Consider the following 14,418-nt stretch of genomic DNA (forward strand, 5'->3'; position numbering starts at 1 on the left):
GCTCAAATCGTACACAGTACATTCGCCTAGCATCGTGCGAAATTGTTTCCTCATATACACCCACAATCCGGAGATATAGACTAAAACGTACGACACGATTTTCCATTCTGCTGCCAGCAAACTCGATGCGTTTTTCGCCGAAATTTAAACAAAAGGCAGCTACTAACCACAGCTTGCTCTCTCGGTGAGGCGGTGTGGCTCGCAGGGAGATTGGACATCGCCGCAACACTCGGCGAGATAACCTTTGACCCGGCATACAGCTACATAGCGGCATACCGGCATACAGCTGGTATGCCCCCCATGCACGCACACCCACCGCAATCTCCCTGCGAGCCACACCGCCTCGCCGAGAAAGCAAGCTGTGGTTAGTAGCTGCCTTTTGTTTAAATTTCGGCGCAAAATGCATCAAGTTTGCTGGCAGCAGAATGGAAAATCGTGTCGTACGTTTTAGTCTATATCTCCGGATTGCGGGTGTATACGAGGAAACGATTTTGCACGATGCTAGGCGAATGTACTGTGTACGATTTGAGCTCAAGTTGGATGAGTTACGCGTAGTAAATCGTAGGTATTATAAGGCTAGTAAATGACGAATTTCCATTGTTTATTGAAGTCACACTCCTTCCCTATTATCTACTCCTGCTAAAATGCAAGGACTTCACACCTGCCAGCTCTGATCACACAGCTGCATGCATGCCTGTCAGCACTGATCACAGCTGCCTGCATGCCTGCCAGCCCCCATCCATACAGCTGCCTGCATGCCTGCCACCCCCATCCATACAGCTGCCTGCATGCCTGCCAGCCCCCATCCACACTGCTGCCTGCATGCCTGCCACCCCCATCCATACAGCTGCCTGCATGCCTGCCTGTCCTAACCACACAGCTGCCAGCCTGTCAGCCCCCTTCACATGGCTCACTACATGCCTCCTACGATGACTGAACTGCTTCATGTTGCAACCTAGCTTACAATATTTTACTCTCTTTAAAGTTTGAAGCCGCATTCTGTAAGCCTCGTAACGAAAGCAACGCAGAACTGCAGTCATGACAAGCAATGTAGCTGTACCAGACACTTGATACAAATTCATTGATCGCCAGCTTGAATCAGAATAAAACGTTGAATTATTTTTGTTCTATATTCCTTCAGGATCTCAGAGGGATGATATCATAAGTTAATTGTCTTCGTTTCTGCGGATTCTTACAAAAGAGTGATTTCATACCCCCTCTCACCACACAGATGCACTTGACAAGAGTGACTGAGATCACATGTACATATACAGTTCACCTACTTGTAATGTCATACACAACAACTGCAACTGTGGAGTCACGGATGTAACTGGGAATGAGACTTCTGAACCGTTCCTGCCCCGCTGTGTCCCATAACTGTAGCCTGACCTGCAGAAATACGCAAAAAAAAAAAACGCTAAAATCGACAGCATAAATGCAAATCAGCACAATGGCTTACCACTTTATGAACTTGACTTATTGAAAGCAACTATACCTTGTAAAAAATATCTGCGGCCTTAAAGTGACATACAAATACATTCATCGCAGGATGCTGGAATATAGTACAATCATTTTCAGAAGCAATGAAAATATAATGGAGCCAATTGTATGGATGTGTATGCATGAGAGTTTGTGGGTGCAACAGTCTTGTCATGTCTGTAGTAGTCATTGAAGAAGGAAGTGGTATCGGGTTTTGAATTTGTATTTATGTGTGTATAATTAAATCAAGAGCTAGTAATACCTATAAGCTCTTGATTAAAAATGTATATATATGCGCGTGTGTATGTTTGCGTGCATGCGCGAGGGGCGTGTGTGTATATTTGCATGCGCGCGTGCGTGCTTGTTTCGTGCGTGCGTGCGTGTGGGGAGCGTTAGAATGGTTCTGTAGCTGCTCAAACACGCTGTGTTTGTGGAAACTAACCATAAAAGAGGAAGGAGCGGCAGTGTTGTTCCGCTTGATGTCAAGGTGTATTGATTTAAACTACGGCGCCAGCACCCCTAGCTGCAGCCAGCGACAATTCTTCTGCGCCGCAACATAAACAGCTGCACACGCGTAATCTACTCTGTAATATTAGTTTCGCCATGCCGACTGCTAGGGTTCAGCACTATAAATCAGCACAACCATCTCGTACACACCCGGTTTTCAGAATCGTACGAATGAATGAAATACATGACACGTTTGCTATTAAAGGATTTATTTTGAACTAATTTTCAACCAGTCTCGTGTTTTCCCTCACCTATGCGATGCTTACCGTTATTGCTTGAGTAACAGCAACTGTTTAGAAGTCAGTGATTTTTTAACCTTTTTGGAGTCATGGACCACTTTGAGAATCTGGTGAAAGCTACGGACCCCTCCACAGAAAAATGCACATAAACACACAATTTTTATGCGGCTGGTTAATCACGGACCCCCCTGAAGCCCATCCACGGACCCCGAAGGCGTCCATGGACCACAGGTTAAGCACCCCTGGGCTGTATTAACGCTAACATGTCTTAGAACCTTCGTACTTGGCTATAATCACCAAAACATGCACGCTTCGAGTTTTGACAAATAAAAATAACTACGAGTTAGAGAGCAATGGGATAAGGTTTCCATGGCTGTAGTCCGACGCCGCGGCCGAGGCTATAAACACCTGCAAAGTACGTGACAGCCTCTTGCAGCTACATACATACATGGAGAGGAGCCTTGTTAGCACACGTTACACAGTGTATTAATGTGATTACGTCACCGTAAATAGTAAAAGTAAATTATGTCCACTTTTTTTTTTACAAACTGTAAGTGATTCTGTTCACTTTTTATGGTTAAATTGCAGCATTATACTTCCTATTTTGCAATTCCGTTCGATGTGAACAAACGCTCGTGACTCATACATAGCCCATAGCAAGCATTTAATGTCGTGATAAATATATCAAATCGCCAGGATTTTTGGATTTTTAACTAGTTGAAAAACAATCTTATCAGGTAAGAATTTGAAGATACATTTAGCCCCGTTAGTATAATTACTTTTCATGTAAAAAAATTGGAACAACATTTTTTTTTACAAATATACACCATAAAAAATTCGTGACGTCGTCAATTTAATGGTCTACCGACTCTACCCTCTTAACGCAGATAATTGCTATTCCAAGTATTCGCTTTACTTAGCATAGGTTTACCATTTGCATAACAGTTACTGCCAAAATACGTGACAGAGGTTTGCCATTTGAACAGCAGTTATTGCCATTCTCATAACGGAGGTATGCCATTTGCATATCAGTTATTATTGTCATTCTTGTGACATATGCTTGCTATGTGCATATCAGTGATTTTGCCATCATGTGCCAGAGGTTTTCTAATTTGCATAGCAGTTATTGCCAGTATTGTGACAGTTGTTTACTATTTGCATAGCAGTTATTGCCAGTATCGTGGCAGATGTTTGTTATTTGCATAGCAATTATTACCAGTATTGTTACAGATGTTAGCTATTAGCACAGCAGTTATTGCCAGTCTAGTGGCAGAGGCCTGCTATTTGTATAGCAGTTATCACCAGTCTCGTGGCAGATGTTTGTTATTTGCATAGCAGTTATTACCAGTATTGTTACAGATGTTAGCTATTAGCACAGCAGTTATTGCCAGTCTAGTGGCAGAGGCCTGCTAATTGCATAGCAGTTATTGCCAGTCTAGTGGCAGATGCCTGCTAATTGCATAGAAGTTATTGCCAGTCTAGTGACAGAGGCCTGCTAATTGCATAGCAGTTATTGGCATTCATAGGACAGATGAAAGCGCAACTTTGTCAGGGTAGCAGCACAATCGCGTGGTGTCATGTCAGTGGTCAAAAATCAAAATTTCGAAACTCGTTGTTTTATAACAAATGTGAATGCATGATTATAGAAATTTGTAGGTAATATATACTATTATTTATGCACTTACTATCATAATATATTCTATAAAATTCTAGGGTATGGTATCCCTTTAATTGTATGTATAAGTGAATATTTCGGGGAAAATTTATTACTCTATTTGTCAACTGTTATGTTGTTTGTTTATTAATGTTGCATTACTGCTATTGTTTAGAATGACGTATATATAGAAACACTACTGAGCACTATCTTATATTCTGAAGACAAGTAATTGCTAGTGATCTTTTATGAAATGTTAAAACAGTGCATCAAAATATTTAGCAGTGGCGTATTATTTGATATGTATTTTAAAATGTTAACACTGCCTGTCATGTCAACATCATTTACGCCAGAGAAATCTAAATGGACACATGCCCCTAACCCCAGTTTCCAGGCCTAGCTAGCTGTATCATGTATGTCAATGTGTAAATAAATTTATTATTCAGTCGAATCAAAGAGTATTGGAATATTTAAGTTCAGTAACATTTTCAAGACAGACACAAACGTCATAATGCACCATTTTGGCATTCAAGTATGTGGGCTTAGATTTCATTTCGATAGAAAATGGCAGATAGTTTGTTCACTTCATAGTGAATAACAAAACGGCTACTATAGGGGCTTTCATAAGACTATATTCAGCATGAGAGCTATTCAGTGGAGATGGTACTTGACTAATTGTACATTTGCTTTGCAAGGATTATTGTCATTATTTGAATAGTAGATAATGCAGTGGACACACGTGTATAAAAACTGATTAATGTAGCCATGGAAGAATCCCAATATAAACCAGGGGGTTAGTGTAGAAATAATAATACTGAAAAAGTAGGCGAGTGTTAGAAAGATATCACACACACAGTGTATGTTATAATTTCAATACAGACTTTTCCCGTATAACATGCATATAATGGCAAGCAAGCAGAAATGAAGCTATACGACATGGAATTAATGTCGTGAATAATTACGCTGCTTAGTATTCTATAACTACATTACCATGACCAAGTTCACAGCAAATTTATTTTAGTACGCTATATATGATAATAGACTGAAACTATCTGTTACGATAATATCGTTTAAGCACTTACCGTTCTGTCTTCCAAGTACATGGTTTTTGAAAGGAAGTCTATTCCTATCGTGGCCTGCAAATAGCAAAAGACATCCCTGAAGTATGAAGAGTTATTGCAGACTTCACCATTACTATATGTAACTGCTGACACACAAATAGTGGAAATGTTGATCCCACTAGCTAACAATACTGCATCCTATACCTTAAATTCATGTTACTATCTATAAATGTAATTTTGCATAATCTACCTTTCATCCACAAAAGACAACTTACACAAGCATCGCAATACGTTCAGTGTAAATCAGCTTAACAATGAGTAAAATGTTTGTGCTCCTAGTTTAATAAACATACATGATTTTAGATCACTTCATTTCATCCAAGAAATGACTTGTATTAACAATAACGCCTTTTTAAAGCAAGGTCATCCGCTGATGTATAAATGGAATATAGCTAACCGCCAACCTAAAATTATATTGCAATATTTGCCTATTTAGTTGCAACAGTGAAATTATTTATTTTCCATTGAGATTCTATTCAACGAATGCAATTTAGTAAAAAATTAATTGTTTGAACCTGAAGCCTTGACATGAAGCCTGTCAATTTGTGTCTGATTTGAGACATCCTAGAACATCCAAGATATTTCTGACATGTTGTTTAATCAACACAACTTAATTTCCTGCTGTGTTTACTTTTGACAATCCCAACACAGTCATATATCGTGTTTTCACAGCTTGATGTAAATGACCCCCCCCCCCATTTGATCGCGTTTATCTGTGTATTGGGCTGCTTCACTTAAGACAGGCATAGCAGACTCCAATTAGCAATTGGGGATGAATTGCCTATTTGCCTAAAATGCCTTGTCAAATTCCTTGGGCAAACCCTGTATTGTCTAAAGATAGATGATAAATTTTTTTTACTCGGAAATGGAATAGATTGTAAAAAAATGTATTAAATTAATTAAATTATGTTTATAAACACCAGTTGGCTAAACCCTATATCTGATGCTCCTTGTTTCATGTGTCTAAACTTCAGACCAAAGGGAATGATTTGCTGTCACGATTTTAAAATATAAATAAACTATAATCATTATAATTTATGCTATTATAAATAAAATAATAAGTAAAGTTGAATACTGCAACCAATCATTGGTCTTCATTTAAAGAATAATTACAGTAGGTATTTGCAGCTTACTTAAGTAAAGTAGTAAGAGTAAAACCTGCCGAGCTAATGTTAACTCGCAGACTTACCTGATATGTATTGTCGAAGCTATCATACATGAATCTGGTAATGAGTGATGTCTTCCCAACTAGAAGCAAGAAAAAACATCATATTACACATATTCACTGTGGATACCACATGCCACATACCACATACCACATACCGGTTGGGTCTGAGGGCAAACAAAGATTTTTTTATGTGAGCCTGATGAAATAAAACTATGATATTGTATTAGCCCTCCTCTCCTCCCTCTCTCTCCATCGAGTTGATCTTTGTCATTTTCCTTTATATTTTGTCAATGTTATTGCATATCAGGTTAATCAGCTACTCGTATCTATGGTCGCCCTATTTGCCCTCATCCCAGATCGTTTGGGTCAACGTTACTCATCCTCTCCTGTCCATTCTTATTCTCTCCTCCTCTGTATCTATTCGTCTCAGACATTCTCATCTCTCATCCCGTCTCCGTTCCAATTTATTATTAGGCCGTATTACCAGTAACCAGTGATAATTAACCTCCGCCGTCCATCCGTGACCCGTCCTCCTCCCAATCTAATATCCCACCAAGTTTCCGACATCGCAATCCTTAGTCCACTCTTATAAATAAAATTTGTAACTACCAAATTATCATGACTATACTCCTTAGACATACAGTGTTAGCATAACCCCAAATCCTTTCATATAACACAGGTCTTCAGGTTGTGATTATATGGTGAGTGTTTTGTATGGCATTTATCTGTGTGAAAGAGCTGCACATTGCATGCACAGATGCATCAATATGGTCTGGCATGCAAGCCCACGGGCAGATGTGAAACATTGAAAGGACGAGACCCTACAGTGTGAAACTTGCAAGACTAATTGCAACACCTGCACACTAAGCAGACTGGGTGATGTCTTGATTGTACACAACTTATTGAATCTAATCCACCCTTGTTGCCCCTGAGATCTCGAAAGTGTATCCTCTTTTCTGTAATATCTACACTGGGCACGTGACTCAAGTTGGCAACCTGCAATAAAAAATTGGCTTTGTCGTGAATTTAGTTATTGCAAAATGCTGTGATATATCCCTGAGCAAGATTTTACTCATATTCAACGATATTTTTTACTGTTTCAATGTATGTTTGATCCAGCTCATGTAAAGTTGGAGTTATACTGGTGTCCATTCGTAATTTACATACACTGTGAACACCATATAACCGTGGCTCCGATACTATCGCAAATCGCTTAACAGACGGGTCAAACATTGCCCTACCATTAAACAGCGCGAACAATTTTATTCTAGTATAAACAATGTTGTCAGATCAAGAGCCCACTTTCAAGGAGTCGGCTCAAGTCAGTCCAGGAAATTTCCATGGCAGTGCGATACGATAGAGTCATTTATATACGTGGCCCAAAATCGTGAACCAATCTCTTGCGTTATAAAAAAGGGTCTACAGTATCCATTTAATGCGCCCACAACATGGATTGCAGTTACATAAATCTACTACACAGTTTTTGATGCATATCTTGACAGCATTTTAAATATGTACAGTACTACAGTTTAGACCTTGCTTCCGAACGAGATGGCGGCGTAGTATTTTGTTCGAATAACTGATCTGATGAATAACACAAATGGATGAAAATTAAATTATCCTCAAAATACACCCTTTAATTTCAGTGTCAATATGATAATTAGCCCCTGAATTCTATCATAACGCTCCGAATAGTCCGGGTGACGCCAATCGAGTCACGGTGGTCTAGTGGCTCATTAAATATTCACCGAGGACCTGAGTATTTGTTCGGATAACGCGAGGTTTGAACTGTATACGTGTAATTGAATACACATGATAATATACTGTTAATTCCTCTGTCTATCAGTAGACTAATTGTTCTGTTTCAGTGCCCACAAACGCAATTATTGCTTGCTAAATTTTGGATTTAAGTACATCCCCTAATTCTAATAGCTTTCTTTGTATTAAGATTTCAAAATGCAAATAACCAGAAACTATCAAATCTCCGTACATAAAACCATCCGTGCATTATAGACGACTAACGAAGAATAAGTTATTGTTTAGCTAGTTAGTGCAATCGAGGACATTACCCCTACATGTTGCCTAAACAGCAATCATATATAATATATATATATCCTATCTATACATTCTTGTCAAACAGAGCGTATTAAGAAGCGAGTAGAGTCCCTTCTTAAGCACGTGTCAACCGCTGGTATGCGCTTAACAAATGCACCTACCGCCGGCTCATTCGAGGGTCTATGTCCCCCTCAGGGTAACTCGCCGGAGCGTACCCTGTACGGTCCGGTATACCGGAACGTACCCTGTCACTTATTTGATATGGTAGGGTTAGGATTTCCAGGGTTATGGATTAGGGTTCCACCGGGTTTCGTCGTTCGGGTTAGGTTAGGTATAGTGCGTAAGGCGACTCTCCTATCGCTCGTTTAGTGAGTAGGCGAGGTATGGTTCGGCATATTAGATAGTACAGGGGTACCGTCTTACGGCTATACCTCTCTCTCTCCTTCTCCGTGGTGCGGATCCACCTAGACGGCTCTCAGTCCCCTACTTCCGCGTTCCTGTTGCTTGAGAATTTCTTCGCTGTTTTCTCCTCTCCCATCTCTCTCGCCGGGGCGGGCGTAGTGGCCAGGTGTAGTGTAAGAGCGTGGCGCACAATATGTTTTGCAGTTTAACTAGCTATAACATTATTATAATGTAGTGCTTAATAGTATATCCTCTCTCCTTCCGATATCTTAGCATACCTAAATCCTTATATCTCGAGATCAAGACATCAAAAACAACACTCGGATCATCACTCGTCCTCCCGTCATCAATCAACAATTCACATCCAACTCTCTATCCACTCAAAACAACTTTCATCCAACAACCGGCAAGTCCATAACCCCTTTGGCGAGGTGAACCAAAAACATTACCTCAGTCCCAAAAACCTCCCAAAACTAACGTTCCCTAAACAACAGAATGTATTGTAATAAATTATGTCATGCTAGCTACTGTGATCTATTAATATTCTACAAGCCGTACAGCCCCTGCCATCTATAGGAGAAACATAGAAACGTAAAATTTAATTTTTTTTGCCACGATATACTCGTGTTTCGCGGCCCGTGCCGTTTTGCAGGTTCGAACGAGTATATCTCGTGTTTCGCGTTGAACGTGTTTATAAGCTCTTGATCTTGTGTGTTTATTAGTAAATTATTGTTTTTTGTTTGTGTCACGTATATTATGAATGTGTGGTGTGCATTCCGTGCATACGTGCGCACGGGGGTCTGTAGCATGTAGTTGCTGTAACTTATTGTATGTGGCTAGGCCAAACAATGGTACAGGGAGTGGCTAGCCAAATCATGGTACACGGAGTGTGCTAGCTAAACATGAGGAGGGAAGTGCTAGCTAAAACATGGTAGCAGGGAGTGCTAGCTAAAACATGGTACAGGGAGTGGCTAGCTAAGGACATGGTACAGGGAGTGGCTTAGCTAACATGGTACATGGAGTGGCTAGCTTAAACATGGTACAGGGAGGGCTCAGATAGCATTTCTTGATTCAGGTCGTAATTAATAAGTAAAGAAAACTACTTTCACAATTATATGAGGCAGCAGCCGCCAGCAAGCGCATGGATTGTGGAGGAGGTTATGTGATCGCTCTCGTGTGCGTGTGTTCGTGTAGTTCGCACGATGAGTATTAGCGCGCCGGAGTCAGCGAGGCCAGCAAGCCATCAAGCGAGCCGGCGACAATACATGTTAATGTACGCTGGCGTATATCGTGGTTATTCGGTAGTGTTCGTGAGTCGTATGGCGTATGGCATATGTTTCTGGCAGAGGTATGCAACTCTTCGTGAGTGCCCTCTGTCTAGTTCAGTGTGTAGCTTATTGTTTATATCTGGAGTCGCAGGATATTGATTCTCGAAAAAATTACTCACGACTCTGAATGGTTACAATTTTTGATGGCGGACAGTAATGTGCATGAATGCAATAGAATGATTACTATATACAATGTATATATATAATATATATATACAGTTTTTTTTACATGTTTTTACCTAAATAGTCAGAAATATCAATCTACACGTGTGTTCTTTTCGCTTTCATCTGCTCTTCATCTTATCTCTTTCTCTCTCCAATATACCTCTGTGTAAGCTGGCTTCCTCTTCTCTCGCTTGTTGAGGGCCTTTCCCGAATCTCTCAGTTAATATATATTCCTCGCGTTTCAGCCACTCACTACATGCATCGCAAGATCGCTCCTGTCGAGCTGGTTTACGAAGCGTACACGAAGACCTTTTCATAACTCCGAAGAATGGATACGCTAAAGGTATATTTAAATGCAGTATGTCACGTAAAACATCCTTGAATGTCTGTCGTCCTGCCATGTGACATTTCGGCGTAAGTTCGTGCTGTTGAAGCTTAATCCTATACTCGCCGAGAGACTGCTCCGCGGTTGTATGATACCCGTTTGATTTCAACACCCACGGAGAAGTTCTCTGGTTTGGAAATGGAACAATCAGACAGATTGAGGCTGTGTTCTCGCCGGCTGCTGTAGGCATTTACTGAACTCACCCGCACAGTCATTACTGTCGCCTAGAGTAGAAGCATTCAGAACTTGTTGTTGTACACGCACCGACATCAGCGTGGCTGTCTGTTCCATGCTGGGAAGCCCTGTCTGGGTGATGCAATTCCAACGCCAGTAGCTCAGTGAGCATAACGGAAATCCTTCACTATACCAGCAATGCCGCTGCAAATCCTCACATCCATAGTGTGCGTGCACATGCGTCCTCTCGTGGCAATTGTGACTGTCAATACCGCATTTGTATTCGATTCCTGATTGATTATTGCATACTACTGTCTGCCTCGACACATATCTTACATTGTGTGTACATAAAATCCAGTGCGTGTTGTCTTCCTTCCCAACATGCCAATATTGCACTTGAAATATGTATTCTCTGAGGGCATAATTAGCTCCAAATAAGTATTTATATATGTACTCGTTGTTGCATCAAATATGAGTCAATAAGCTACTGTTTGCGTGTGCATGCGAATATGCCGGGTGCAACAGTCTTGGATGTCCCCCTGTAGTACTCCACCTGAAGGAGGAAGAGGTATCGGGTTTGATATCCTGTTATTTATGTGGTGTATATATGTTATAAATTTTCGTGGTGTGTATGTGTTCGTTTTTCTTCTTCTTCTTCGCGCTGCATCCTCTCCGCGTGTGTTCTCTGATCCTGCTCCTCTTGCTCCATCAACTCATCTCTCCTGTCTGTGTGCATCACACCGCAATTTGTGGCAAATGGGATGCAATAACCATTTTTAATTCACTTTTCTCTGAATCCTGAATGATATCTATAATATATCTCTTTACTATCCTGTGACACTTTTAAGGCAGATCGTCCCAAGTCTCTCTCCCGGTACCTCTCACCGGAGTACCTCCCGCCGGTATGACACGCTGGCTTCTCTTCCCGGTGCCCGGCAATTGAGGTCAAAGCTCCGTTTGCCTAATATTTTCAGCCCATAATGTGAAAACCTATTTTTACATCATAAATCAGTAAATTAACTTCAAATTTGCCGTTCTTCGTGAATGTACTTTGATTCCAGCGAACAATAAAAAGGCGAATAATAACGATGACTCTTTACATGTATTTCTTTATATAAAAAATGGTGGTCGTGTCGCGACAGTCTAACACATATTCGCAGCCCGCCACACGTTCTCTCACTTTTTTCCTGTTTTTGCGCACTGCGAAAAAAACGGCGCATGGAACCTGGCCTCCTTTTTCCTTGATTGCTGGCCCAATGCTGGCTCCGCTTTCATTTGATTGCCTGGCTCCCCCTTTCTTGGACTTTTCCCAACCTTGGACCCTCTGCAATTAAGGTGTTTGTTTCCTCCATGTGATAATTTGCACTTTGAAATATTGTTAATCCCGCAGGCATATTTAGCAAAAGTTATATATATTATATATATATATGTATCGTTACCTCTTTTCTGCTGCATTCAAAATTGAGTCCATGACTGCTTGCTATAAATGCATCGATGTATGGGGGTGTAACAGTCTTGGTCATGTCTGTAGTAATCACTTGAAGGAGGAAGAGGTGACCGTTTTTTGAAATCGCGTATTTATGTTGTGTGTGGCATGTGCGTGTGGTGTGTTGTGTGGTGTGCGTGTGTGTGTGCATGTGCGTGCGTGGTTTGTGTGCGCGCTGTGCGGTGCGTGCGTGCGTTGCGTGTGTGCGCTCGTGTCGGTAATGTTGAATGGCTTAGTCTTCAGTGTTATTGTGACTGTCTGTGTGCGTTTGTGTTTTAAATTTTTTGTTTTCGTGCTTAGTTGGTGTCATTCGAACTGCATAAATTTGAATCCTTTTTCTAATACTGCTCTGGAAGTCTAGAATTCTTATTTAGTAGTCTATAGTAGTGTGTTGCACAATGAATGTCATACCTGTACGTGTGTTATTCATTGCAGTTGTAACGTTACTGTTGACTTCGCTTAATTTACAAAATACTCTATCAATTCAGTTGTTGCTGAGGGGAATGAACGTAGTTGCATATGATTGTATTGTGTTATTGGTGTATGATGTACTGATGATCCTGTGGACATTGATCGGACAATGATAGAAATTATCATATATTTCCATCTTACTAATACTATATAAGATGTAGTGAAATTATCCATGCATACGCGAAGTTTCATCCTGTGCATTCCTGCATCTACTTATCTTTTGGGAGTTTGTGTCTGTATTCTAGCAGTATATGTATTTGAAAAGCACTGCGTTTGAAAGTTTGAGAAGACACCAGAGTATTAATTTAGCTTGGATTGAGAAAATGGAACTTCAATGACTGAGGAATTTGTGTCCCTAGATGGGGTCTAGAGGCATGCCCCGATTTCTTCCTAGGGTTTAGTACTTTTTAACTGATTACAAAGACCTGCAAATTTGCCCTGAAAGAAGTCCCATTTTAATGTGTTTAGGCTATTATTCCTCGTCTCTTCACAAGGGCACGTTGCATGGTTAGAATTCATCATTGAAGTGTCAGTTCTAGTTGCATTTTGCTGCGCATAAGCAGACAAGCAGCTAAATATACAGTAACGCTGATAGGGTCTATGTCTCCCTGGGTACGGTCCGGTATACCAGAACGTACCCTGGTAACTATCTGATATGGTTAGGGTTAGGGAGTAGGCGTAGGCGACTCCCTAGACTCGTTAGTGGAGTAGGCGAGGCGTCCGGCATATTAGATCAGTACCAGGGTACGTTCCGGCAGTACCCAGGGAGACATAGACCCTGGCAGCGTTAGTAACCATGCAAAATCTTGTGATAGTAGACGAAGCACTAAGTTCGTAAAAGGGTTAGTTTGTCAGCGTGAGGCAGGACTGTCTGGTGTGCTAGGGTTGTTCAATGTTGTATATTGAATAACGTAATCGTGTGCTGCAATGTACGAGGTGAATAAAATTTTGCGAGCTTCAAACCTGTAGTGGTGTGACGTTTTAAATTTAGATACATTTAGTCACATTGAATTTAGACATGTTGTCAAGGTTTGAAGTAGCTCGTACATTATGTCTGTCTCGTGTAAGTGATGGCCCATGTATACCCTGTGTATGTGATGTATGTATACGGTGTACCCTGTCGATGTGATGTTTCTCCTTCTGTGTGTGTATGTATCGGTGTACCCTGTCTGTGTGATGTATGTATACGGTGTACCTTGTGTAGTGTGATGTATGTATACGGTGTACCCTGTGTATGTGATGTATGTATACGGTGTACCCTGTGTATGTGATGTATGTATACGGTGTACCCTGTCGATGTGATGTTTCTACCCTGTCTATGTGATGTATGTATACGGTGTACCCTGTGTATGTGATGTATGTATACGGTGTACCCTGTGTATGTGATGTATGTATACGGTGTACCCTGTGTATGTGATGTATGTATACGGTGTACCCTGTGTATGTGATGTATGTATACGGTGTACCCTGTGTATGTGATGTATGTATACGGTGTACCCCTGTGTATGTGATGTATGTATACGGTGTACCTCGTTGTATGTGATGTATGTATACGGTGTACCCTGTGTATGTGATGTATGTATACGGTGTACCTGTGTATGTGATGTATGTATACGGTGTACCTGTGTATGTGATGTATGTATACGGTGTACCCTGTGTATGTGATGTATGTATACGGTGTACCCTGTGTATGTGATGTATGTATACGGTGTACCCTGTGTATGTGGTGTATGTGTATCTACTCTGTCTATGTGGTGTCTGTCTGCCCTCTGTATGTGGTTAGG

General features: G+C 40.9%; 1 protein-coding gene across 2 annotated transcripts in view; it reads right to left on the bottom strand.

Annotated features, from left to right (window-relative positions):
- LOC106806915 (ras-related protein Rab-6A) overlaps positions 1 to 14,418 on the bottom strand; it is a 41,535-nt gene that overhangs the window by 16,116 nt on the left and 11,001 nt on the right. For both annotated transcript variants that reach the window (XM_014809082.1, XM_014809081.1), the window contains exons 2-4: positions 6,190 to 6,248; positions 4,962 to 5,015; positions 1,284 to 1,389 (exon numbers count right to left, since the gene is read on the bottom strand). In XM_014809082.1, the coding sequence (XP_014664568.1) occupies positions 1,284 to 1,389; positions 4,962 to 5,015; positions 6,190 to 6,248 (219 nt within the window). The remainder of the gene's footprint in view (positions 1 to 1,283; positions 1,390 to 4,961; positions 5,016 to 6,189; positions 6,249 to 14,418) is intronic.

Source organism: Priapulus caudatus, unplaced genomic scaffold (assembly GCF_000485595.1).
Source record: "Priapulus caudatus unplaced genomic scaffold, Priapulus_caudatus-5.0.1 Scaffold185, whole genome shotgun sequence".
NCBI lineage: Eukaryota > Metazoa > Priapulida > Priapulimorpha > Priapulimorphida > Priapulidae > Priapulus > Priapulus caudatus.